The sequence below is a fragment of the Buteo buteo genome, chromosome 7 (assembly GCF_964188355.1).
Source record: "Buteo buteo chromosome 7, bButBut1.hap1.1, whole genome shotgun sequence".
Classification (NCBI taxonomy): domain Eukaryota; kingdom Metazoa; phylum Chordata; class Aves; order Accipitriformes; family Accipitridae; genus Buteo; species Buteo buteo.
This window is the reverse complement of record NC_134177.1, coordinates 45,381,930-45,407,251: the sequence shown is the minus strand read 5'-3', so window position 1 is coordinate 45,407,251 and position 25,322 is coordinate 45,381,930. Positions and strand designations below refer to the sequence as shown.

General features: G+C 49.0%; 2 protein-coding genes across 2 annotated transcripts in view; both read right to left on the bottom strand.

The window, feature by feature from the left end:
* AATF (apoptosis antagonizing transcription factor) overlaps positions 1–9,140 on the bottom strand; it is a 57,384-nt gene extending 48,244 nt beyond the window's left edge. The window contains exons 1-4 of the mRNA XM_075032989.1: positions 9,035–9,140; positions 6,318–6,506; positions 5,250–5,669; positions 4,447–4,584 (exon numbers count right to left, since the gene is read on the bottom strand). Of these exons, the coding sequence (XP_074889090.1) occupies positions 4,447–4,584; positions 5,250–5,669; positions 6,318–6,506; positions 9,035–9,119 (832 nt within the window). The 5' untranslated portion in view covers positions 9,120–9,140. The remainder of the gene's footprint in view (positions 1–4,446; positions 4,585–5,249; positions 5,670–6,317; positions 6,507–9,034) is intronic.
* Positions 9,141–18,589: 9,449 nt separating this feature from the next.
* Positions 18,590–23,941, bottom strand: LHX1 (LIM homeobox 1). The gene is made up of 5 exons (XM_075033368.1): positions 22,692–23,941; positions 21,277–21,503; positions 20,576–20,853; positions 19,642–19,807; positions 18,590–19,207 (listed from the first exon to the last, which is right to left on the bottom strand). Exons 1-5 carry the CDS (start codon positions 22,859–22,861, stop codon positions 18,828–18,830), a joined length of 1,221 nt encoding a protein of 406 aa, XP_074889469.1. The 5' UTR covers positions 22,862–23,941; the 3' UTR covers positions 18,590–18,827.
* Between the last annotated feature and the right edge of the window lie 1,381 nt (positions 23,942–25,322).

The window sequence follows — 25,322 nt, the reverse complement described above, 5'->3', positions numbered from 1 at the left end:
CTAATGTTGCTACCACCTCTTCTTTGGCTCTTTCTTGCCCTTGAGGTAATTTTTGGTGACATTTTCACGATATCCACTTCTAACCTTCCTCCCCCTTGAAAACATACATAGAAATATGAATGGCAGGCATGCAATCTGTGCAGAGACACAGCACAGAAACTTGCACCTTGCACTCTTTTTCTATGTAAATAATGCAAGGATCCTGCGGGAACATGCCAGGGATTGGAATTTTTAATTAATGGGTCTCTTTAATGTGCAAATCAGGAGCAGATTGCAAATTCTGACTTGCATTGATTATGAAAAACATTAATTGAACGTGCAAGACCCCAAACAGAGGCAACATCTCAAGCCCTGGACTAGACTGGAAGATACAGTGCAAGAGAATACAAATGTATCTTGGAGAAACAGACCACTCCAGGCGGCAGCACCTCAGAAACGTAAGCTGTGGGAGTTCACGTGTGCAGTGCATTAAAGGTTAAACATTTGCACTGCATTCAGAGCGCAGCCACTGTAATTTCAGTATTAAAAACCACTCAGACTTTCTCCATGGATGCAAAACAGGAATAAACATGAGCTCCATGACCACAGTTCGGTCTCCAATTTGTATGTAAAAAGGGTGACAGAAAAAAATCTGGAATATAATTAAAGATTTAAAAAAAAAAAAAAAAAGGGCAAGAAAAAGTAAGACAGTGCAAACAAAGCAATGCTGTCTCTTTAAACAGAAATTCATCCTATATAAATTATGGCCATAAACTTTTCCTGCAGTGCAGCCTAATTAATTCTTGTTCTATACACAAAGGGAAATGCTGGGTGACAAATGGGTGTGAAGCCTGAAAGCTGCCAGGTCTGCAAAACATTTTCTACTTCAATTTATAAGCAATTTTGCAGTAAATCATCCACCAGAACCTGAGATCTCAGGAATCCAAGACTGTCCAAAGCGTGTTGTATCATTTTTTAAAAAAAATTATTTCATAAAAGATTACAAAAATAATAAATTAAACACTTGAGGTTTTGTAACCTTCAATCTTGAAATCTGGAAAACAAGCATGACCTTACCATTTTCATTTGGCTTTAAAACTGCAAATGTATAAAGCACTGCTGTCTACTCTTTAACACAATTATACTCAAACCCTTAGGGAATTTCACTACCGCGACTAGCTGCACAGAGGGTTGTCCCAAGCGGGAGACACCAAAGAAGCAAATATATGAAGGACCATTTTCCATTTCAAAAAATTCATCCTTCCTGTGAGCACAGAGAAGAAATTTCAGGAGCGATGGAATGACTTGGGATAAATTACTGAAAGCATTCTGGGGCAGCTTTCAAAGAGATGTGAGGGACTTGTCCAGGACCTCAGAGAGAGCTAGGTGCCGAGATCTCTCTGTGCCCTCCTGCCTTCAGCAGGCTACAGTTTACACCGAGAGTCTGGATTTTTGGCACCAACTGCTTTGTGCAGCTTGAACACCAAATCATTTCCTCCTATTCAATGAAGGTGATGAAAGCATGCCAAATTTATTCTGTGGATTTGGAAAGAAGTGCTGAGGCTTCCCTGAAAGGAGATCATCATCCAGTCCAAAACAGTGTCAATGTCATGATTATCCCAAATACTGTCCAAGACTGAAGCGCATCACGTACAAGGGAACGAACTCAATGTTCAGTATTTACAAAGTCCTGTCTTCCACTCATCTTTAAACTTACTCACGCACAGTTCTTCTAATTTTTCCTGTCTGGGGAATGGGATCCTACCCACAAGCTGGTAATACAACTGGGATGAGAACTCAGGAGTTCAGAGATGTTTACCCAGCCCATTACCTCACTGTTCAGAATCGAGTAAAAAAGTTTATTTTTACAGAAGCCACTAAACCACTTGATCAGCTAAAAATTAGGACTTTTATTGGAAGCTGATTTATAGTAAGTGAGATTTTTCCCCCCTCTCATAAATCAAGGTGCATCAATTCATGAAAGAATGTTAAATACATCATTATCATGTATATTTTCAGAAAGGACTTAGTTTCACCTCCTGAATTGATAACAGGGTCACAGCCCTGTTATCCAGGCAGAAGCTCTGTGAATGAAGACGTAACACAGCTCAGACTGCCCATGGGGTAAAGCTCTAGCTGTTGATTAGACATGAATCCCTCTCCCAGGGCCCAACACAGCAAAGTAAGAGAGAAATGGGTCTTTGCCACATAATACCAACTACATCCCTAGTCTTTCATAAGATCTTCATGTATAAGTTTACTCCTTATTTCATGCCTGGCACTTTGTAACTTCCGGAAAGAGCATTTTTGCAGGGCAGTGAAAGATAGCTGCACTGGACAATAGTGTAGCTCATCAAAAAGGACTATTTGTTGTAACCTACTTTACTGTACAATTACAGATTGTATTTTAAAAGAATAGAAATTATAAAAGTGAATATAACTTTGGTCCTTTAGAGAATACTGGAAAACATGAAACAAGCGTAGTAGTAGCAGAATGTTACTAAATTCATTACTTCCCGCCTGCTAGTCTGAGCACTTCCTCTGCTAACTTTGCCCAGGTCACTTCGGCTTTATTTTCTTGCTGTCTTCACAGATGAAATAGAGAACACAAACCCAGGCTATCAGGAACATCAGAGTGTACTATTGCAACTTTCCCGCCCAGACTTCTCTATGAGAAGAGGGTGGGGAGGGAATCACTGAGTAGTTATTAACAGTGGATTTTCCTTTAGTGTTCTGGACAACTGAAAGATGAGCCTCTCTGCTGTACTGTGTACAGTATTATACTCCACGTTCTTGGATGTATTTTGCTTATGGGAAATATCAAAATGTCAACCATTGTTTCTGTTAAAGGTCTTTAATGATATTGCATTTTAGACCTGTAATGAAACATGGTGCTCAGTGCAGTTTGTAATGCATCTCATTAAATACATTAATAACATGTATTTCACTGAAAGGTCAGCTTAGTATTATTGGGAGTTCGCCTTTTTTTCCTTAATCACTTCGTTTAAAGCAGCAGAGCTAACTTTAAAATATAAAGTATCTCACCTGCTGTAACTCCAGATAAGCTGATTAGCTACCATGTTCAGATCAGGTATAAGCCGTAAGATGATAGTCAAAACTTGGTGTAGGGGCAAGACTCAGGGTCAAGTTCGATGATGGTGAAAGTTCCTAATCCAGTTTTAAGATGACTTGTGCCAGCCCAGCCCCAAATTTCTCAATGCGCAGGTATCACTACAGCATATACAAACTGGCACATCGTGTGGCTGAATGAATATACAACCACAGCAAACCAGACGGTTCAGATGACATCTCTGATGTTTAGCATGAAGGGCTGTAGACACCGTTACAGTGTTTCCCACCAACTGGTTCGCATAAGGGCGCTTCTCAGGTGCTCACCTACAGAGCTGAAACGTTCTGGAAAGTATCTCAAGATTGGGAAAGAAGAAATAGAAGGGAAAGGGATAACCAACCTGGCAAGCTTTAAAATGCTACTGGGCTTATCTTTATTACTCAAAATCACTGGAAGAATATCCTATGAAGTTTATTCATTTCTGATTAGTGGGATTAGAAAAAAGAACAATCTGTGTAGAAATATTGTCATCTGTGTGGTTTTTGACAGAAAACAACAAACATGTCAGGGAGAAATGGACACCAACTGATACCTGTAGTAATCTGTATTTATTTCTGAGGATAACATACCAGACATTTTTTCTCCCTGCGCATTTACCTTCAGGCCAGTAAAATAGGTGTCCAATTCTAAAAATTAAATAGACCCACAACACACTGAAGTTGAGTACTTTGCACTTATCAACTGCAGCATGCACACTGTATTTGCCACATTGGAGAATCTCCTACAAATCTCATCAGATCAGTATTATTAATAGTGATCCTAAGAAATAAACAGATGAAGCAGCTCCAAGCTGAAAAGATATTTGCTGTTGATTTAACAGCACCGGCCCTCTCCCTTGGGCTACATTACTCCTGGTTAGGGCAAATCTTTGCATCCACTGACCCAGCACAAAATTAGTACCGCAAGGTGTCTCTGGACAAAGCAGCATCCCAACTCTGCACCAAAGACCAATAACCAAACCAATTATTTCTACAATACAGCATGAAACTTAAATTTGATAAGCAAACTTCAATCCCGATGTGAACTAGAAATAGCAGCAGGACCTGAGCTGAGGCTTTTCAACATTACGTAAGTGACGACAGGCCACCAGCAGAGATCAGCTAGGCATACACAGACGTGGGTGATAGGAGGCATTTTCTTTGTCTGGGTAGGAAACAAGTTTTGGTTTCTGTTTGTACAGTACCTAATTAATGATTAAGGCAATACAAACCGACAGCTAATACTACAGACACATGCAACTCAAAGCCCTCACTTTCCCATTAACAATTCCCCACACAGGCAAAACGTACTGGCTACAGCAGAGTCTACCCAAAGTAGAAAGACTGAAGAATTCTTACAGTTCTCGACAGCGTTGTCAAATTCTTGTCCACCTTCCTTTCTGAAGACTGGGTAAGTGTCTGGCTGTGGAAGCCGGTTGGCTGTTACGAGCGCCTTCTGCATCTTGATTCTCCCTTCCAATAGTTGATCCCACAGTGCTTCATAACAAAGAGGAAATAAAACAATTATTTAGCAAGCCAAAGCACTTGCTCCTTGTGAAGGAGCTGTTGACTTAACAGCACAGGCCCTCTCCTTTGTGCTACCTTACTCCTGGTTAGGGCAAATCTTTGCATGCACTGACCCAGCACAAAACTGGTACTGCAAAGTGTCTCTGGACAAAGCAGCATCCCATCCTATAATCCTGACTGCAATTTTGTGATCCACAAAAAAATAATGCTCCCTTTGCTTGACTGTTTAAAAGGACATTCTGCAAATGGAGGTTTGATAGTTTAATAGGACAGATAGGAAGAAGTTGCATTCTGTATTACATTTTGAAAAGAAACAGAAGGAGTATCAGCATCACTGCACAGCACTACCAGTGTAGGAAGTCCCCATCCCCACCAATACTACAAGTACATTTAGTACTGGTTCAATTAAACCAGTGGATAAATACACTTCATAACATGAGATTTTGTAGCAGCAGTGACACCAGCTTGCATAGCAGATTTGGCAGAACATTTGCAAATGACTAGGGCTGCTGTAGCATGCACATGCAGTATGCTAACAGCATGTTAACATGCTGAAGTGGCTCCTAACATGGCCAGTTTCCACAGCGTCAGCAAGGTGAAAGTCTTGTCAAAATACAAAGCAAACGTGCACAAACCTAGCTGGTTCTTCACAGCTTTTCCTTTTTCTACTTCTTCAGCCTCTTGTTCTTTTGAGAATGTCATCATCCCCCCATCATCTTCGCTGTCTTTGGTTTCCTTTATATTGTCATGGTTTTCACTCCCATATTCCTCCTCCTCCTCATCTCCTTCTTCCATGCTGGCATCATCTTCATCTTCCCCTTCACTGCTTCCTACATCATCCATCCCCTCTGTAAATTTCTCAAAGTCGGTGATATTCTGGAAACTGAACTTCGATGCCTTGGCCTTGACAGACGGATCTATCTCTTCATCATCTTTGAAGTCATCTTCCTGGTCACTGCCAGCACTGCTGGGTTTCTCCTTTGTTTTAGTGCCTAAGCTGCCATTCTCTTCTGAATCTTCACTGCCGCTGTACCATTCATCCGATGCTTCTTCAGCTAAAGAGACAAAAAGTTAATTTACTTACCAGCAAAATGTGCCACTTTGCAGTATGCATCATCAATCGCTACAGGTTTGGGCTATTTGAGCTCCAAACTCCAATTTATCTGTGTATGATGTTACTCTTTGTTTTGCCTAAATAACGGAAACACTGGGCCGTATTCACAAAAAGATCTCAGCTCACATTTTCTGCAGCAATGATTAGTAGATCCATGGCTTAGCTTTCCCATGAAACAGTGACGTGATAAGCAAACGAGGTGGTCAGAATTCACTATATGCATTTTTAAAATTAGAATCTTTATATACTTGCAGGCCCTGAGATATATTGGCTTAAATATGGGAGCTGTTTCTTTTCCTCCACACAATGTTCTGTCAGTGCACTGAACCTCACCTTACACTTAGTCATACTCTTTCCTCTGCCTGTAGAGGTGACCTCCTCTTTGAGATTTCCCCTTCCCTCAGGCCAAAAAACATGGCCTGAATTTCAGGAAGGCACTTCAAGACAATGTCCAACTTAACTGTACCCATCTATTGCCCTGTAACAGGGACCTAAAATTTGTCATCTCAGTTCACATGGCACTAGCTCAGCTAACATGCTAACATCAAATTGTGAGTAGTCTAAAGGGGAAAGAAATGAGATTTCTTACCAGATCCTTCTTCAGACAGAGCATCTCCCCAGAGTTCTTCTTGCAAAGCTTTGCGAGATGTAGCTTTTCCACTGTACCTTTTATCAGCTTCCAAGAGAGAGGCTGAAGCTTTTTTCCGTATATTACCAACAGGGAAAATGTCATCTGCAGTTTCATCCTCAAATTTGTCAATCACTTTAGCGACTGTAGCTGTGGGGAAAAAAAAAGCGGGGCAAGGATATCTAAACTGAACTGAATTCCAGACTAGAAGAACTAGCTGCAGGAAGGAGCCATGGAAAACTCCTCATGCTCTACAAACAAAAATATACTGCAAAGGTAAGCTGGATGGCAACATGGCCTCACATAAGAGTCTGGCTTTTAGACTCTGAGAGAGAGCAAGGTTCTTCCCTGCCTGGTGAAGGAAAGCCAGTACACTAATTTTCTGCAAAGCGGGAAAGGTTGCTGGAGAATCAAAGGCAGAGAAAAAGCCTCAAAGTTGAGTTTTGTGTAGAGCAGCACCAGCCCTGCCTAGAAACTACTGAGTAAAGTAATACTTAAGATCTAGCAGAAGAGATAAGACAGCTCCAAGGGTATTTTTCAGAAAATATCCTGTGACTTCTCTGCAGCCAGAGGTGTTCTCCCACCTGCCAGATTAACCTTTGCAGGAAGAAGGGAGATGTTAGACAAACTGACCAATTCCAACCCCCCTCTCAGTACTATGGTCTTCTCCATATACAGGTTTGGTACCACAGGGCTCACCTGCAAAGTGGAGATGGATGTTTATTAACAAACACCAAAAATCTTGCTGAATTTTTTTTTTTTGAATGAACACTGCCTACATTGACACCTTCTTCCCTGCCTCTTCTTTATTTTGCAGAACCTGCACAGAGCGCTAGACAAACTAAGCCTATCCAAGCCCTTCCACAGATTCATGAGGGTCTCATGAGAAGTGTAGTCCTCTGGGTAGAAGACTCAGTAAAGATGGAATGCCTTCAATCACTTCACGCTTACAGATTAAATGAGGAAAACTGCAATTCAGTTGCACTTTGGCCTCTTGCTATATATATGACCCACATAAATGCATAAACATTTTAGAATGGCTAAACAGAGAACATAATTTCACTGTGGTTATTACCCTCTTTCATACCCATCTTCTCCAGCTCACAGGAATGGAGCAGTCCAGCAAAGAGAACACATCATACCATACTCCCTGCTTATTTTCATTCATGTGCAAGACACCCTGTATGCAAAATTACAGGGTTAGCTTTGTTCAACCAATTGAGTGATCCAACTGGCTGAACATCACTAAGTGCTCTTTTAACATGTGTTTGGAAATGTTAATGCCTCACATACAGTGTTTACTTGAGGCAGGGGGGAAGCAAAAAAAATCTCTTGCTCATAACCAAAGCAACAGGATCAGGTCTAAATACAGTCACTCCAGCTACAAGAGGATGGCAAGATGCATGGCACCAAGGAATGACTGGGCAAGAGGGGCAGATGCAGAACGACCTGTGGCACTCGATGGATCTTCTGGCATTCTCAGTCTTGGCACCACTAAAGTACAAAGTCTGAAACTAAATCATGATTACTAAAATGGGAAAACGCCTCTGCTGACCACATTAATTTCCTCAATGGTTACTTCGATGTTGCTTACAAGATACTATTGCTCTCACATACACTTGCATAGAAGAACCAGGCCAGCTGGCACAACCTTTACCATGACTGGTGCCTAGTGCCTCCTAAAGCCAGCCGCTGTCGGCGTGTGATGGTGAACTCGCTGTCTCTAAGGGATGAGCGCAGGAACTGTGCGACAGACGTGCCCCAGAGATGAGTCCTGCCCCACGGTCTCCTGACCGGTGGGACGGCTCTGCCCTGCAGAGGGTAAGTCGAGGAAACACAGGGACCAGCCTGGGCACTGAGAAGATGACACTGCCACCTACATGTCACGGGGCAAGGGATGAATGTCTCAAAACCCCCACAACTAAGGCAAAAAGAGCGGGATTAAAAACATAAGTTGGTAATGGGCCGCTGGTAAGCATCAAACAGGAGACGTGCTGGGACACAGGCGACACCAGCGCCCGCCAGGCCTCCTCCCCGCTCCCACAGCCGCACCGGCTCCGCTTCACAGGCAGAGGCGAGCGGTCCTGCCCCGACGCTGCGCTTTTATTTCTCTTTTCTTGGTGATTTCCAGCCGGATCCGCTCCCCAGTCTGCCTCCGCAACAGCCCGGCCTGTGGCGGGGCCCCGCGCCGGGGCAGCCCTGAGGGGACTCAGCGCTGAGGTAACTCCAGCCGCGGCTCCTGAGGTAACGCCGATCCCTGAGGTAACGCCGATCCCTGAGGTAAGCCCGATCCCTGAGGTAAGCCCGATCTCTGACGTAACCCCGATCTCTGACGTAACCCCGGTCCCTGACGTAATCCCGGTCCCTGACGTAACCCCGGTCCCTGACGTAACCCCTGTCCCGAAGGCGGGCAGCACCGGGCGGGCCGAGCGCCGCTCGCTGTGAGGGCCGCCCGGAGCTGAGGGGGGCACAGCGAGGAGACCCGACCTCCGCTGGGGGAGACCGAGGCGCCCAGCGGGGCTGAGGGGGCCGAGCCCCCGGCCATCACCATCACCACCATCATCATCATCATCACCGCCACGTGCGGCCGGTCCGCCGGCACCCCGGCCCGCCCCGGCCCGCCTCCGCCCGCCCCCGCCGGCCGCGGGTATTAAACCCTCCTCCCGGCCCTCCCTCACCTTCCTCCGCGTCGTCCTCGGGGTCGCGTAAGCTGGGCCGGGGGTTGAGCAGCTCCTCCAGCTGCCGCGCTAAGGGCGCCGCCATCTTGTCGAGGGAGGGAGGGAAGGAGGGGCGGGGCCGCGGGGCGGAGCCTGGGGGCGGGGGCGGGGCCGGCGGCCCGGGACGGGGTAGCGCGGGGCGGAGGGACGGGCCGGGCCCCGCAGGGTCCTACCGCCTGCCCGCCGGTTGGGAGCGCGGGGTCCCGCCGGGTCCCGCAGGGTCCTATCGCCCACCGGTTGGGAGCGCGGGGTCCCGCCGGGCCCGAGCAGGAGCCGGTGCCGGTGCCCGAGGGCGCGGGGGGGGGGAGAGGGGCCGGGGGGTGGGTGGGGGGAAAGACCCGGCCCAGCGGGTCTCAGGGGCTTCGTGAGCATCCACCCTTTGCTGGGCTGAGGTGTGTGGGGTGTCCAGCCAGGAGGGACAGGGATAAATAGAAATACCCAGAGAGGTACACACGGCCTGGGGAGCGGGGGCTGTCCCAGCCCCTCACCCATCGTTAATGGGGGGTAATTATAATTGTGTGCATCGGGGCCGTAAGGGTTGCTGTTGGCCCGGTGCTCTGCAGCTGAGGAGCTCTGGGGTAGCAGTTCGTAGTATAAAAGCGTTATATAATGCAAAAAAAAATCACAACTGTTTCTTCAAGTCAACACTGCACTTTTTTCAGCACCGCTAGCTGCCCAGAACCGAATTAATTCTTTCCTTGTCCCACACGCTAAACACTTTGTGGCCCCTGTTGAAGCCAGGGTCCCTCTTACAGCAGTGAGAGCTGAAACGCAAGTTCTTGGTTAACTCCGGTCCTTACACCGGAGTTACACCGGGATCAGTGAATCCACACCAGCCCCAATGCTCCTGAGGTGTTTTCGCCCAACTCTGGCCTAGAAGCAGGAGCAAGGCGATGCAGAAGTGACCGGCCAAGAGCATCAACGAGAAACCGGCTTTTTGGGGGGTTTGCCCGCCGAGAGCTTCTCCTGGCCGCTTTGTGGGGTGAGGCAGCCTCAAAGCCCCAGGTCAGACCTGGAATTGGGGAAGAGCACTAGAGGCTGGCACCCATTCTGTTACAAGGGAACGGGGACGCAAATCAGTATCTCAACTCTGAGTTGCAGAATTAGGTCTGAACTTCAGACCCCACATTGAACAGCTTGGGGGGGGGGGGTGTCAGGATTTGGGCTTCCCACCACCGGCGTTGGGATTTTTTTGCCCGCGAAGGTGCTAGCAGCAACTCGCAAACACGAGCTGGGTACCGGGTCGAGCCCTTGCTGGGAGACGAATTTACGTAGCCTGCTCGCTCACCCCCTTCTTGTCCGCACAAGACTCTTCCCCACTCCTCGTCTGCTTTTTAAATGCTCTAAAAATTAATCCAGGCACGCTTTCTTTCTAAGGCAGCAGCGTTCAGTGCAGGCAGCTCTCCTACAGAGGGCAGAGGAATATCATCCATCACCGCCGGCTCCAGCAGCCACGGCTGGGTTACTGGGATGGGACTGGGGGTCCTGGGAGGCACCATGGGAGGAGACCCCTGGAAAAACCCAGACATCTCACCCCCTTCTCAATAGCCTGTGACTCTCCCTACAGAGCTGTGCGATACTGTGAAGACAATATACAGTTCAATTTATGTAAAAACTAATGTTTACCAAAACCGCACATTTTCATTGCAAGCAGAGCCCTTGGATTTTATGCTGTTGAGTATTTCAATCCCGTTTCAACTTTCTTTTGTAGTTTGTGGTTATTTTATCATGGCATGAGTGACAGCTGTAAGCCTCTGCATTATATATTATGTGGGTTTGCCATTGCTCCAGCAATGTCAAATTAAGCACTGCTTTTTTTTTTTTTTTAACCAAGACATGGTTTTATAAAACAAGAAACTTGTACAACGAGAGGTGTGTAGAGTGTGTTTTCCCTGGCTTTGCTTCTAGGTTTGTTTTTTTTTCACTTTGAGTTTGTAGGCATTTTGTTTCCAGAGTAAAAGATGCCATTATAAACAAAGGGAGGAGCCTGGAGAAATAAATCTATAGAAAATTAAGTAGCAGAAACAAGTGCTTACCTGAACAGTTACTTAGGAGTAACTAAACACTCCCCAAACCAAAGAACTAGTGCCAAGACCCCCCTGCATCATTGCATTTTCAAACCTCTGGGCTCTTACAGAGTGAAAAAGGGATGTTCTCTAACCTAACAAATAATAAATAGCCCTGTTAATAAAGGGAGAGAGGTTTTTAGTGATGCTTAAATAAAACATACCCAATATAATTAATAAAAAATACACAGTGAGTTGCATTAGTCCTCCGGAGTAAAAAATGGGCTTCTTGAAGTCGAGAGCATTTTTGCCACTCACGCCAGTGAGATCAGGATTTCACCCACTGAGACTAATGGGACAATTGTTCAGTATAAATCCCGAATCCAGCAACGCATTAAAATTCACGTATGTACAACTGCAAACTCGAGGGCTTCTGACAGAGCTTATAGACCTGTTTCTTTCCCGTCCTCCATCCGTCACTCCTATCGGTGCAAAACAAACGTGGAGGGGGAAAAGCACACGGCGCTCAGCCGGAGGCGTCGCGCGCCCCTTCCCACGTGCGGGGGGGAAGGGGAGAGCCCCCACGCTCTGCGACTTGCTCGGGGTACCCCAGCTCCGCTGATCAGCACCCAGACGGCTGCAGGAGCTGTTAATTCAAAATTTTTGATAAGGAGATTCAGTCAATATAAAGCGACATCAAACAGAAAATGCAGCGTATGAAAGTCATGGGTTGTTAAAATATTTCACCAAGAGAGCCTCCTGCTTCGCTGTTTATTCTCTCTCTTTTGCCTTTCACTTAGCAGGGTAATTAAATCAGACTCTCAGGCTCGGTTTTAATTTCTGGTTCACATGCCCTCAAACCATGCTGCCGTGGTTTGGACTCATAATCATGCTGGGGAATATTTGTACAAAAATTGTATCAATACATTTTAATTTAAGACGATCATGAAAGCCTTTTTTTATGCATCACGGTCCGTTCTGTAAAACCCTCTGCCTGTTTATAAACTATAAGCAGAAGCCGTCAAACTGACTGACATAATTTCTGTGGCATTTTTCCTCTTAATTTTATTTTTTTATTTACGCGCTTGTTTGCTAAAATGGAAGTAACACCCTAAACACAGAACAGATAAACAAGTGAATTTTGAACAGTCTGTACTACAGAAAAGCACTTTTAATTTCTCACACTCAGCTCCTTTTGCTCCCGTGCATTCGTGGAGCTTGTCATCTTTTAGGAAACTGTCAGATTAGATGGTAGCTTTGGCAGTGAAGGACCGTATCATCCTTGTGCGCCTGCAGAATTACAGGTTATTAATACGAATCCATTTTTCAGAGCAATCCTTCACTTAAATATATAAAAAAAGAAACGGGTTGGCAACGCAAAGCCGTTCAGACACCACCACCGAGTAATTCGCTGCTCGCCTGCGCTCAGCAGCACCCGGCGCTGGGTCCCTGCCGCCGCGAGCAGAGCGGTGGGAGCGCGGTGGGCTGCAGGCACCGATCTGCGACGGGATTCCCATAGAGATCCATGGGAATTACACGCGCCAGAGTCGCGTCAACTGAATTTAATTGAATGGCACTATCAACGGCAGAATTTGACCCATATACAGAGGACTGCATGCTGTCCAAAAATAGCTACAAGCCAGAGCTGAGCTTGTCTTTCCGACACTTTGGCTAGCAGATGTGATTTTCCAAACCGACCTTCTTCCTTTCAGTCATACTATCTCATTCAAGATTTTCTTTTTAAATCGGCAAGACAATTTGTCAGTGAAAAAGAGAAAAAAGGACAGGAAAAAAATTGGGGAGAAGCGGGAAAGAGCAAACATCAAACCTATCCACTAAAACAAATTACACAACAGGAAATTTAGATCATGTACATAAAAAATTGCTCTCCTTATAAATATTTATTACTATTTTTCTTCCGTGTTGTTATTTACTTCAGTATTTCTGATATTCCTAACCCATCACTCATTCAAAAAACACAACTGTTTTAAAGATTTAATCAACACTTAATGGTCCTTACATCTGAAAACATAATGAATATTGTGTGTCTGAATAGATGCACAGCCTAAAGATGCTTCCAGCAGATAAGAATTTTAAAGGCCGCCCAGAGACAACTGAAAAACTAGAAGAAAACCTTTTTTTTTTCAGACAGAGCCAAAAAGACCTATTTTTTCATCCACAAAAAAATCTCCCCGTGCGAACCCCACGTGCGCGCTCTCCCGCACACAGAAACGCCAGCACGCAGCTATTCTCGAGACGCTAAGCACCATCACGCGAGGCAGCAGCCTTTGCCGTCAGCTTCGCTCCCGGCGATTCACCGCAACGCCCCGGCACGCATCTCGCTCCAGCCCTATGGAAGTCGGGGGGGTGTTTTCCAGGGGGGTGTTTTCCAGCTCACGTTTACAGTCTGGGCTGCGTGAGGATTCTCGCGCCACGTAGCATCCTTTCAACAAAATCACACTAGACCTGTCCTGCAAACTTGGCCTTCCTCGATTAGCAGAGCTAAGGATTTCATTCCAAACCACGTGAGAGACCGTCGGCCTCTTTAAAGGTTCAGATTCTGCCGGAAGCAAGCTTGTATTAAAACCAATCAGGGAAAAAAAAATCTAATTCTCACAGTTGCCAAAAATGCTCTCTAAGCAGCGCACCAAACGTCATCGAAGCGGAGCTATTCCTGAATTTGAAGACAGCCTGTAACAGAAGACTTTCGAGAGACCAGTTGTGCCCCTCATCCCCAAGGAGGAACGCGTAGAGGGCCAAGGGGATTCTCCGAGCACCGGACGGTGATACGCACAATAAAACCAGCGACGTGCATCCCATTCAGTGATCCCGTGCACAAATGGTGAAAACGCTGCCGGAAAATCGGTCGCCCTAAGAGTACCCTTACCATTCCAGTTACAGCAGTCCCAAGCACAGAGATTTAGTAACGTGAAGGTCAGCTAACTGACCCGAAGGCCGCATTTACGCTTCAATTTCTGCATTACAATTCCGCATGTAATGAATGAAAAACTCACCAGGCAACAACAAACTTTGCTTTCTAAGCGTGACCCCATGCTCTACAGCTAAAAGCACCACAAATACTATTGAAAAAGAAACAGAAGATAGCAATCCCAGAAGGATTTATAATCAGAATCTATTTTTAACGGTCCTGCTAATTTCATTTATAACTTCATGGGTATTTTGTTGGCATGAGGAATGCTGACCGCCCCAGTGCCATGGCAGACGCAAAGAAAAGACCTTCCAGAACCCGCTCCAGCATCACGATTCCCTGTTCCCAGCTCAACGCCGTCGGCAGCGTTTAAGGACATGTATCAATTGTGTAATCTTAACATACCTGAATTTATCTACTGGGGTAGTAACAGAAAGGGAGACTGCAAATGCTTGCATTTAATATGGTAAGAACATGCAAAGCTTAAATACAACAGTCTTGTTCAGGGAAAAAATCCAGACTATGGCAAAAGGAATCGCTCCTGAGAGGGCACTGCAATATCTGCCACTTCCTAGGATGGCAAAAGCATGTAAATCACCACCGATATTTTTAAATTGTATTTATTTATAGATTTGTATCGTGCACCCTTCGCTCAGCATCTGGGCACACACACACATATTAAAATAATATACATAATTTGTCTACAAATCGTAATTTAAGTACATTCTCACTCCTGGGATACAGATCTTTTTACAAGTCCCCTGCCGTTCCCCAGGCAAAGGCCTGAGTAAACAGATACCAGCAGCGACTGGAGACGAAGGGAAGGGGCAGCGAGGAGCATCGCGCAGCGGCAACGCGGGGGGACGCGGCGCGCGATCGCTTTGGGCCAAAAGCAGAGTTGTTTGGTTGCTGGAAACACGGCATTTTACAGCCGCTTTGATTAGCCTTCAAAATATCTCCTTCGTATAGATGAGCTCAACACGAGTAATACTTACACGGTTTGCCTTGCACCTTTTTTTCCTAGGAAACGGTCTTATACGTGGGGTTCGCGCGAGTCTTCGGTCTCGCGCGTTTGACGACCGAGCCTCCCTGGGCCGTGCCGGGAGGGCGCGTACCGCTCGCCCCGGGAACGCCGCGGGTGCCGTCCCGAACGGGGCAAGAAGACGAGGGCCTGCGCGGGGTTTAACGTCACCGGGCTGCACCTTCTGCTGGGACGCAGCAACAAGGTGAAGGTCACCGAAACCAGCAGCAGTCAAGGAAGGAAAGATCAAAAGAGAGCGATTACTTCTAAAAAGGCTTTCGAAATTACATTGCACGCCCGTACAGTCGCATGTCGCACGTCCGTGTTTCTGCAGTTAAACCCCCTAATACCCGCACGTAAAATCCACCCAAGCAGCACACATTTCTCGAGGCCCTTCTCCCGCAGACCTCTATTCACCCAAGTAACGCTACCGAAGTCAATGGAAACGCTCTTGTAAACAAGGACTTACAAGAACCCAACGTGACAATGGTTTCAAAAGGAGTTTTGACTGTGCAATTGTTGCTGGATTAGGGTCTTCAGAAACACCGAGCTCGCTCTGAAGAGCACAGAATTCAAATCTGCAAAGCGCTGGGGCCTCCAGAGCGGATCCCGGCAAGCCCTGAAGGACGCGCTCAGCCTTAGGCATGGGAACGGCTCCTGGGCTCCCCCCCCGAGGATGGGCAAAACCCCTGCCGAAGGGATGGGAGCTTCGAAAAAAATACAGGCTCTCCTCCCTCCCTTTTATAGGCCACTGACCTACCCTGAACCATATCACATCGCTGCCTAAATTAACAGGGAAGAAACTGTACAAATACCTTGTCACCAAAAAAAAAAAAAAAAAAAAAAAGAAGAAAGAAAAAGAAAAAGGAAAAAAAAGAAAAACCACTTGGCAGACAGGTTTTCTACAAAATAAGCCTATTTGGTGAAATTCTCATTTAAAATAATTGATTCAACAATAAACCAGCAGCATAGACCAGAAGCGCAAACAGCAGTATTTATCAATAGCACTTGCCCAGATAAGTAAAAGTTTGTCATAAATAGATCACCCATTACTTTGCTCATATAAATGCAAAACAGAGCAACAAAACAGAGCAACAGTACAAAAGACAAATAAATGAGTTAGACACAGAGTCCATGAGTTTAAGAAGTCTCCCCTGTATTTAATAAAGCATGAATTTTTTTAGAAACACTAACAGATCCCTTGCAGATAGTTTTTATCTTTATATTATTATATAAGACATTTTGTGTTTAAAGTGAACTATTGCTTCATCTAGGTGGCCCCTCTGCTGGGCATAGAAACTAGGTTGTGAACAAAATAAAAAATCACCATTGAAAATTACAAATCATACAACTTTAAAGCATTTGGATTTTTTTTTCCCCCCTCAGTCCAAAGAGGTAAATAATTGAATAGCTGGGAATGTAGAAGTCTGTGGTTTAGCGTAAATTTCTGAGTCTACATAAAATAAAAAAGAAGCCAGCCAGAGTCACGATTAGTTGAGAGACGAAGGAAAATATGCAATTATAGTTCATCCCATCCTATTAGCTCAGCAGGTGGAAAACATTTAGACCAGTGACTTTTCAGAACCGAACCTAATTCTTTGCTTCTAACACAGGTCAAAGTCCTCTCGGAATCAATGAGACTTTTGCTTTTGAAGAACTGAGTATTTGGGATTCTGCAATCATTTATAATTAAAACATTAAATCTGTCATTTCACAGGGTTCCAGAATTTTTTGTTTTGTTTCATTTTTCTCCCAAGAAAATTAGTATGTATCTAGTGCAAAGCAAAATATGCTCCCCCGCTGCCCTTCAGAGAACTTCACATATACCAAATGCTATTAGACAATTGACTTTGTACCAGCTCTAAAAAAGGATTAAAATTACTTTCATGACATTGAGGTTATGCTGTGTTCAAACCCATCCAATCAGGGGAAAAAAAAAGAAGAAAAATTACCTTTGGAGAATTAATTTAACTAAAAATGGGTCAGTTAAAAACCGTATCTTTGCAAGTTCTTTACAGTTACAATACATTTTTGTTTATGCATGAAATAAGCATTTTGAATATGTTTTCTCTTAGCATAGACCAAGAATAGCTTAATATATTTAACAAATTGCTTAGTTTCCGATTTTGAAATTTAACGTACAGCGTAACATATTATTTGTACTTCAACAACTGAGCCTGCAGATGGGAAGGAAGGCTGGAGCTGCCACTGACTGCTATCTGCATCGACACCAGGGTTTAGACTTCTACCAGAGCAAAAGAGCTATACAGGATTATCAGTAGAGTGGATCATTCTTTCTCAGGGCTATTTTACTCAAGAGAATCCATTTTAAATTGCTTAAAACATCAAATGAAACACAAGTTATCTAAACATCAGATTTTCTAATTTTATTAAAAACGCACAAATTTTATCCAACATGTTTTCTTTCATACAGTGAATGGTCTAATATGCACTGGAGGTCACACAAGCTTAGGTTTATTAGAACAATAAAAGACATATGAGAAATTTAATATATAAAGAAAAAAGTAGCAGCTGTTGACTGCATATTTGACCATAAAATTTAAATATTTTGGACTTTTATTTTAAAGACACAAAAATAAAACCTGTGTGGGTCTATATAAGTCATATTAACAATTCCATGAATGTTCAACAGGACTAAAAATTAGCAAAGATGTTTTTTGTTGTTTTGTTTTTTTTTTTTAACCTTGTAACACTTTTTAAACACCTTCTCGGGTTGCTGGTGCAAAGCACCTTACAGTATTTGTGCTATATATTTACTTTATTTGGCAACTGTCTGGGTTTCGTGGGGTTTTTTTTCTTTGCCTTCTGTAAACAACACCTTTTACAAACTAGCACAGTGAACCACAAGCCCTGCAATCTGTTATAACATCTACAGAAAAGAAAATGAACTATTTTGGTTGGTTGCTCAAAATATTTTGCTTTTGAACAAGAGGTTCTAAAACAGGATTTATTAGTAAAACATTGAACTCCTGAATTTAACATTAGACGTAAACAGTTGACTGTTTTTAGTTCAATAGAGTCTTTTTGTTTAGCTTTTCTCTCTCTGTGAAGGTAGAATACTTTTTGTTTGTTTGTTTGTTTGTTTGTTTTTCAAGTCATTTTCGTTAGAGGTCTGGGTGGTGACCTTTGCTATGATGAGGAGGTTTTGTACGTGTAGCTTTGTGAAGGTAGAAGAGTTGGTGCTGAGGGCTTAACATTTAGTATTTGCTATTTTGGAAAACAAAACAAAAACAAAGGAAAAAGAAAGTTGTCCCACCTGGTAGTCAGCAGGCTGAAATGGCTGAAGCTAAAAAGAGTTTCTTGTTGACGAACTTTCTGAGAGACAAAAATTAACAAACAAATTCATAATGCCAGAACCATCCTTAACCGGGAACGCTAGAGTTCTTGCAGCTTTTTTCCCCCTTTTCTTTGACCTTTCCTTCATTCACTTATTAATTTTTTAAACGAGAAGTTTCTAAGGATTGTGGCTCTTAGGATGACATCCAACAGGGTAAGCAAACTTACGCCATCCTACGGTATGGCAGCACTTTACTGTACAGCTTCACCAGTTTCTTTGTCAATGGTACAAAAAAGTCCCCTCGCTTGTTTGATACAACCGTAACATGAAGATTGTCCCGGTCTAGAGCAAAGCTTGCCTTGGAGCGATTTGGATTCAGTTCGTTCCCAAGGTAATATTGTCTTAGGGCAGGAGAGATGTTATATTTATTCATTTCTGTACACCGTAACAATAAGCAGACTAGATGATCATCACTTACTTAGACCCAGTTTGTTTTAAAGCTACCACACAGCCGCTTCGTTCATTTCTGGTGGATGTGACAAGTGATTGCCATAGTTAGCACCACCGTTGACGGATATCGAAGAAAATGGAGGACTGGGGCCAAAAACTTCCGCGGACATGGAGTGCAAGGACCCGGGCAGGTTGGGTTCGGGGCTGGGCGAGTCTCCTGGGGGGTGCGACATGATGTCAGTGAAGCGCTGAGCCTCACTGGAGGGGTGATGTCCGGGCAGGGGGTGATCCATGGCCCCCAGGGGAGTGCCTGACGGCCCCGAGGAGGGCACGAAAGGGAGATCCACGGGGGTCTGCGCTTGAGACGAAGGAGGTCCTTGCGGGAAGAAATCGTAATTGCTTCCAGGGCCGTAATACTCGCTCTGATAATCTGGCGGACAAGGAGAGACAGAGGGAAGGTAACACACAGGCCAAGGAACCCGAGGGGAGAGACGCGGGCTGGCGTGGCTGGCGAGGGAAACGCGCTAACGGCTTGGGGGGGGCTCCGGCCCGGTCCCAGGGGTCCCCGGCCGGCGGAGCCCCCGGCCAGCACCAGGGACACCGAAATGCGATGGCTCGGTCTGCGAAACCGTCTGGCAGCGGGGGGAATTACCCCCCGCCGGGCTCCGTGGAGGGGCGAGGAAACCTGCCGGCTTGGCCCCCACCACCACCACCACCCCGGGGAGACGGAGTGGGGGGACACAGGGGACGGGACCCCGCCGGTTCGGATGGCCCCGGCGCCGAGCGGGGAGCCCGGCTGGGGGCAGCGGGTACCGGACGGCGGTATGGGGGGGTCGAGGGGGGGTGTAGCACGTTATTACCCACCTCCGTAGAAGGAGAAGGGCCCGTTGGGGATGAGCTCCCCGGGCTCCAGCCGGTCCACCAGCGGCCGCATCCTGCGTGGGCTGCGGAAGAAAGCGTGCCGGCGGGCGCCCAGCGCGCTCAGCTGCTTCATCCGCCGCTCCTTGGAGCGCCGGTTCTGGAACCAGACCTGGGGGGTCGGGTGGGGGGTGTGGGGGGGGGGGAAGAAACACCGGTCACGGGAGTTGCCGCCGTGGGGGTCCCCTTCATGGGAACCCGGCACCCACCGCCACCCCGGCAAGGACGATCCCCCCCACCCCGGGGCTGTGCTTTTCCCAGTCTCTTTTGTCCCGGGAGGGGGGGGATCGGGGGAAGGGGGGGGCCCGATCCGGTGCGCCCCGACCTCGCTCCTCCTCCTCCTCGTTTCAGACGGGGCCAAACCCACGCGTGACAGCGGCCCCGCGGCCGGCCGGGCGCTCCCCGCAGCTCGCCGGCTGCAGGTCAAGAATGATTGAGTTAATTCTTATTACCCTGACAAGATTACTCCTAATTACCCTCACACTGAGACTCTCCAATCTAACCTCGTCTTTAATGGTCCTTTAACCCCCCATTACCCCCAGCGCTGCGGGTTTATAAACCTTTTAATAATTCCAGCGCATTGTCATTCTTATTTATCCATTAACCCCTCACATTTCTGGTTATTAATTTCGATACCATTTGCAGCTTTTTTAGGACTTTCTAAAAGAAACCTGCAGCTCTGCCCTTGCCCACCGGCCAGGGCTGGGGGGGGGGATACACCTCGGTAATACCGATATAAAAGGCCGGCGGAGCTTTCCTCGGCCCTGCAGTGCGGGGGCTGCCGGTCCCGCCACGCCACCGCATCCCCCGGAGCGAGCGGGCAGGGGTACCCGGTGCCACCGGGGCATTTGGGGAGGGGTATCGGGGGGGGTCACGGTACCTGGATGACCCGCATGTTGAGGCCGGTCTCCTGCGCCAGCTGCTCCCTGATGTGCCGGGTGGGTTTGGGGGTGGCCGCGAAGGCGGCTTTCAGAGTCTCTAGCTGTTTGGCTTTGATGGTGGTGCGGGGGCCCCGTCGCTTGGCCCCCAGGTTCTGGTCGTCGTTTTCGTTGCTGCCCGTCTCTTTGTCGGACACGTTGGCGCTTTCCGAGTCCTTGGCGTCGTCCTGGGAAGGGTCTTGGGAGTCGGGGGACAGGCTGGGGTCACTGCCGGTGGTGGCTGGGCGAGAGCAAACCGGGTCACGGCTTGGCTGGGGGGGGCAAATACCGATCGCAGGGGACGGGTGGTGGGTACGACTCGGGGAGAGGAGAGGAGTGAGGGAGAGAAGGAAGAAAGAGAGAGAAGAACGAAGGGAGAGGGGAAAGAGAAGAATGAAGGGAGAGGGGAAAGAGAGAGAAGAACGAAGGGAGAGGGGAAAGAGAGAGAAGAACGAAGGGAGAGGGGAAAGAGAGAGAAGAACGAAGGGAGAGGGGAAAGAGAGAGAAGAACGAAGGGAGAGGGGAAAGAGAGAGAAGAAGGGAGAGGAAGACGGGAAGAAGGGAGAGGAAGAAGGGAAGAAGGGAGAGCACCGGCTCCCACCCCGCGCAGAAGCCAGGGCCGAGCGCTTCCCCCGGCCGCATCGCCCCGGCCGCGCTCCCTCACCTGAATGCAGGCTGTTTTCTTTGGCAGTATTGCTGTTATTTAGGTAATCTTCTTTGCAGACAAACTTGTTTTCGTCTATGATGTAGAGCTCCTCGCCGGTGGAGAGTTGCTTGTTACACATCATACACGTAAAACAGTTCAAGTGGAACACTTTGCTCCGCGCCCTGCGGACCAGGTCGCTGGGGGAGATGCCCTGGGCACAGCCCGCGCACTTGGTCCCGAAACACCTGCGGGGAGAGGAGCCGGCCGGGGGGGTCAGCAGCGCCCACCCGAACCGCCGGGACCAGCCCTGGCCGCACGCCCTTCACCGCGGCCTCCGCTCGCCCCACCCGGCCGCGCAAAAGGAAAAAATTTGGAAATAAAATCAAGCGACCCTCCGAAGCGCTCTAACGAAAGGCTACCTTTAAAAAAAAAAAAAAGAGGGGGGAAAAAAAAAATAATAAAAAAAAATTCCCGATCTGGGCAGGGGATGGAGTGCTGGGGGATCAGTTAAACACCCGGTTTGCCTTGTCCAGGGTTTCCCCTCCGCGCCCTGCTGTGTTGATTAACGACGCTCTAATAAACGTTAAGCAGGAATTCTTCTATGTTGTTCTTCATCGCTCACGGCCACGCGTGGGCCCCAGCAGCTGCCGGTACAGGCTCGGCCGGCGCCGGGCACCCGAGGACCGGCCGGACCCGGACCCGTTCCCGGGACCCGGACCCGTTCCCGGGGCCCGGTGCCTCCAGCTCTCCCCGCGGGGTTCCCGGTAGCCGGACCCGGGTCAGCGCCGGGGGAAGCGGCGGCCGGCGGGCGAACGAGCGCCGGTACCGGGCTCCCATCTCCATCAACCCGCCGGGGGTCGCCGGGGGGGGTTTGTCGCTGCCCTCCGGGGCGGCCTCGGCTCGGTTTGACGGGAAACGCTGGGCCCGCGGAGCCGCGCACCGAACCGCGCACCGAACCGCGCACCGAACCGCGCACCGAGCCTTCCCCGCCGGGGCGGCCCCGGGGCTCCGGTCCGCGGAAAATCCCGCCGGGAAAACCCCAGCGAGTCCCGCTGCAACGGCGGCGGGGGTCACCACCACCACCCCCCCCGGCTCCGCGGCACCGGGACAGGCCCCCGCTATCGTTCCGCCGGTCGATAGTTTCGAGGTAACTTTGGGGAACTCGAGCTCGACCGGTGCCCGTCGAGAGCGGCCGGGCCTCGGTCTGGCGGCCCCGACGGGGAGCCCCTTCCCCGGGCAGGACCCCCCCGCCCGCCCCCGGAGATCACCTGGGGAAATAACACCGGGGTTCGGACGGGGCGTCCGCGGGTCACACCGACCAACGGGGGAAAACAAACAAACAAACAAAAAAACAAAAAGCGGGGGGGGGAAAGGGAGATGAAAAATGGATGCGGAGGAGCTACGGCTCCGGGCAGAGGGGGGCCGGTACTTACCGAAAGAAGTCGTTTTTGCAGTAAAGCTTGCCTTCTCGCGAAAAGCATTTCTCTGTCAAATTGCATTTACATTCACAGCACTGAACACACTTCACATGCCAAGCCCTGTCCAGTACATTCAACAAAAACCGGTCCAAGATTGGCCTTTTGCAGCCTGCACAGTGAACCATTGTCTTTGGTTATTTCTGAGAGCGGGGGGTAGTGGTTTCCCAGATGTCAAGAAAAAAAAAAAATTAAAAATAAAAAAAACAACAAAAAAATTTCGAAAAGACGACAACACCGGCGTAGGTTTGCTTTTTTGTGTGTTTGTTTTAAAAGCCTTGGAGAAGTGAAGGAGGAGAAAAAGGAAGGGAGGAAGAAAAAATCTTCGTTCGAGTGTCCTAGGAGGGATACACAGGAGAAACCACCCACTGCCCGAGGAGACCAGCGCTTCGACACAACCGCAGAATCCCGGCCGCTACCAACCACGACAGCAACAATGATAATAATAAGAGTAACAATAAAACAACAACGACTATAAAGATCGGCGCTCGTAAAAATTAAAAATTAAAAAAAAAAAAAGAAAAAAACACCAAACCCAAAGCCAAACGCCAAAAAGCGAGCGTGACGAGTTTTTTCTCAGGTCTGAGGTAGAGCAGTCAGGAGTCAAAGTGCTTTTCCCAAAGAGAAATCAAAGGAGGAGGAAAAAAAAATAAAAAATATATATATACAAAAAAAAAAAAAAAAAGAAAAAGAAAGAACCAACCGGGACATGGAGACCCGACAGCGGTCAGAAGGGCTTCGCCTGCTGCCGCGGCGACATGGCCCTACGCGCCGCGGAGCGGGCCGCCGTCCTTACGCGGGGTGGGAGGGGTGGGGGGGGTCGGGGAGGGGGTGGAGGGTTGGGGGGGGGGGAAGATGCTCCGCGGCTCCTCGCTCCGTCCCCTGTCTCCTTCTCTTTTTCTCTCTTTTTCCGCTCTCCCCCTCGACGTCTCGCCGGTACCGTCGCACCCGCTTCCTACCTCCCCCCGCGGACCGCCCTGCTCGCTACCCACCGAGCCGGCGCGGCATCGTCCGGCTCTGCCGCTTTTTTTTTTTTTTTTCCCCTTTTTTTCTCCCCCCCCACCCCCTCTTTTTTTTTTTTTTCTTTTTTTTTTCTTTTTTTTTTTGTTCCGCCTCCCGCTTTACCGGACCGGACCGGGACCGTCCCGAACCCGGTACCGGGAGCGGAAGGCGGAGAGGGGGGGTGGGGGGAAGGGCAGGTTGAAGGGGGGGTGGGAAAAAGGGGGAGGGGGGGGGGAAAAGAAACCCGGGGCGGGCAGGGCAAGGAGAGCGGCGCTGCCCGCGCCGTCCCGGCAGCGCAGGGCGCACTGCATGTTCCCGGCAGCCCCGCGGCCGCAGCCTTATGCACCGCGCCTGGACGTCACCGCCAGCTTCGGCCAATCGTCTCTCCCTCCCACTCCCACTCCCACTCCCACCCTCCCCTCCACTCCCTCCCACCCACCCACCCACCCACCCCTCCCCACCCCTCCGCTCCCGCCGCGCCGCCACCGCCGCCGCCGGACGGGGCGTCCCGCTCCCCCTTTTATAGAGCCGCCGGGGCGCCGCCGGCCGCCTCCGCCCGCACCGCGGACGGACGGACGGACGGACGGACGGACAGACAGACAGACAGACGGCCCCGCTGCCGCTCGGGCCCGGCCGAAGCGCTCCCCTTCTGCTCGGAGGGCCGGGAGCAGCGGGTAGGTGCGCGGGATGGGGAAGGTGGTGGTGGTGTATTGGGGGGGAATGGGGCCGCTCGTTGGGGTCTGGCACACCCCCCCCCCCCCCCCCCGTAGAGGTTACGTATCCGTTATAGGGATCCGCCGGCCGGTTTTCGCCGCCGAGGAGCGGAACGGTTGGCTGGGGAGCGGCGGCAAACGAGTTGCCGTGGGGTTCCCCATAGTCAACGGCGGGACACGGGGGGGGGGGGGGGGGGCGCGCGGAGCCTACAGAAAAAAAAATTTAAAAATAGAAAAACCAGCAACGGTTCGCCTTTTCCCGGGAAAAAAAAAAAAAAAAAAGGTACGGAAAGGCCGGGACCGAGGCCCCGGGTAGCTCCGACGTGCCCGGGGGGGCGGTACGGGGGGGAGGAGGGGGCCCGGCCTCCGCGGGCGGAGGGAAGGCGCCGGTAAGTTCGCGGTGATTCCGTTGCCGGCGCTCGCAGCGCCCGTCTGGGGCCGATCGGCAACCGGGCGCCGCTGAGGTACTTATTTTTTTCCTTTTTTTTTTTTTTTTGGCAAATAAAAATTCATTTGCTTTTTACCTTCCAGGGGCTCGGTCGGTGGCCGGGGCGGTTAGGAGGGACGTGATTTCTCTTTCCTCCGCGCTTTGCTGCCCGGCGGGAGCCGCCGCTCCGGGGAGGTGTCACCGCCCGGCAGACGCGGGCCGGGCCCCCCCCTCCCCGGACCCCCCCTCTCACCTTCCCCGCGGGCCGATTGATCCGCTGGCGGGGAATTAGGAGGGAAACGGCGGATTAAATGGCCGGGGCGCGCATCCTCCGCACCCGCGGAAGCCCCGCTCCGGAGCCCGCAGCATCCCCCGCCTCCGCGCGCCCTTACTCACTGTCCGCGCTCGCTTTCACGTCTGTTTTCCTCGTCCTTGACGGAAAAAAAA

Coding starts and splice junctions, on each gene's coding strand:
- LHX1 (XM_075033368.1), bottom strand. CDS start 22,861: ATGGTTCACTGTGCAGGCTGCAAAAGGCCAATCTTGGACCGGTTTTTG. Junction 19,808..20,575: donor TCAACATGCGGGTCATCCAG/GTACCGTGACCC, acceptor CCGACCCCCCAG/GTCTGGTTCCAGAACCGGCG. Junction 19,208..19,641: donor GCCCTTCTCCTTCTACGGAG/GTGGGTAATAAC, acceptor CTTGTCCGCCAG/ATTATCAGAGCGAGTATTAC.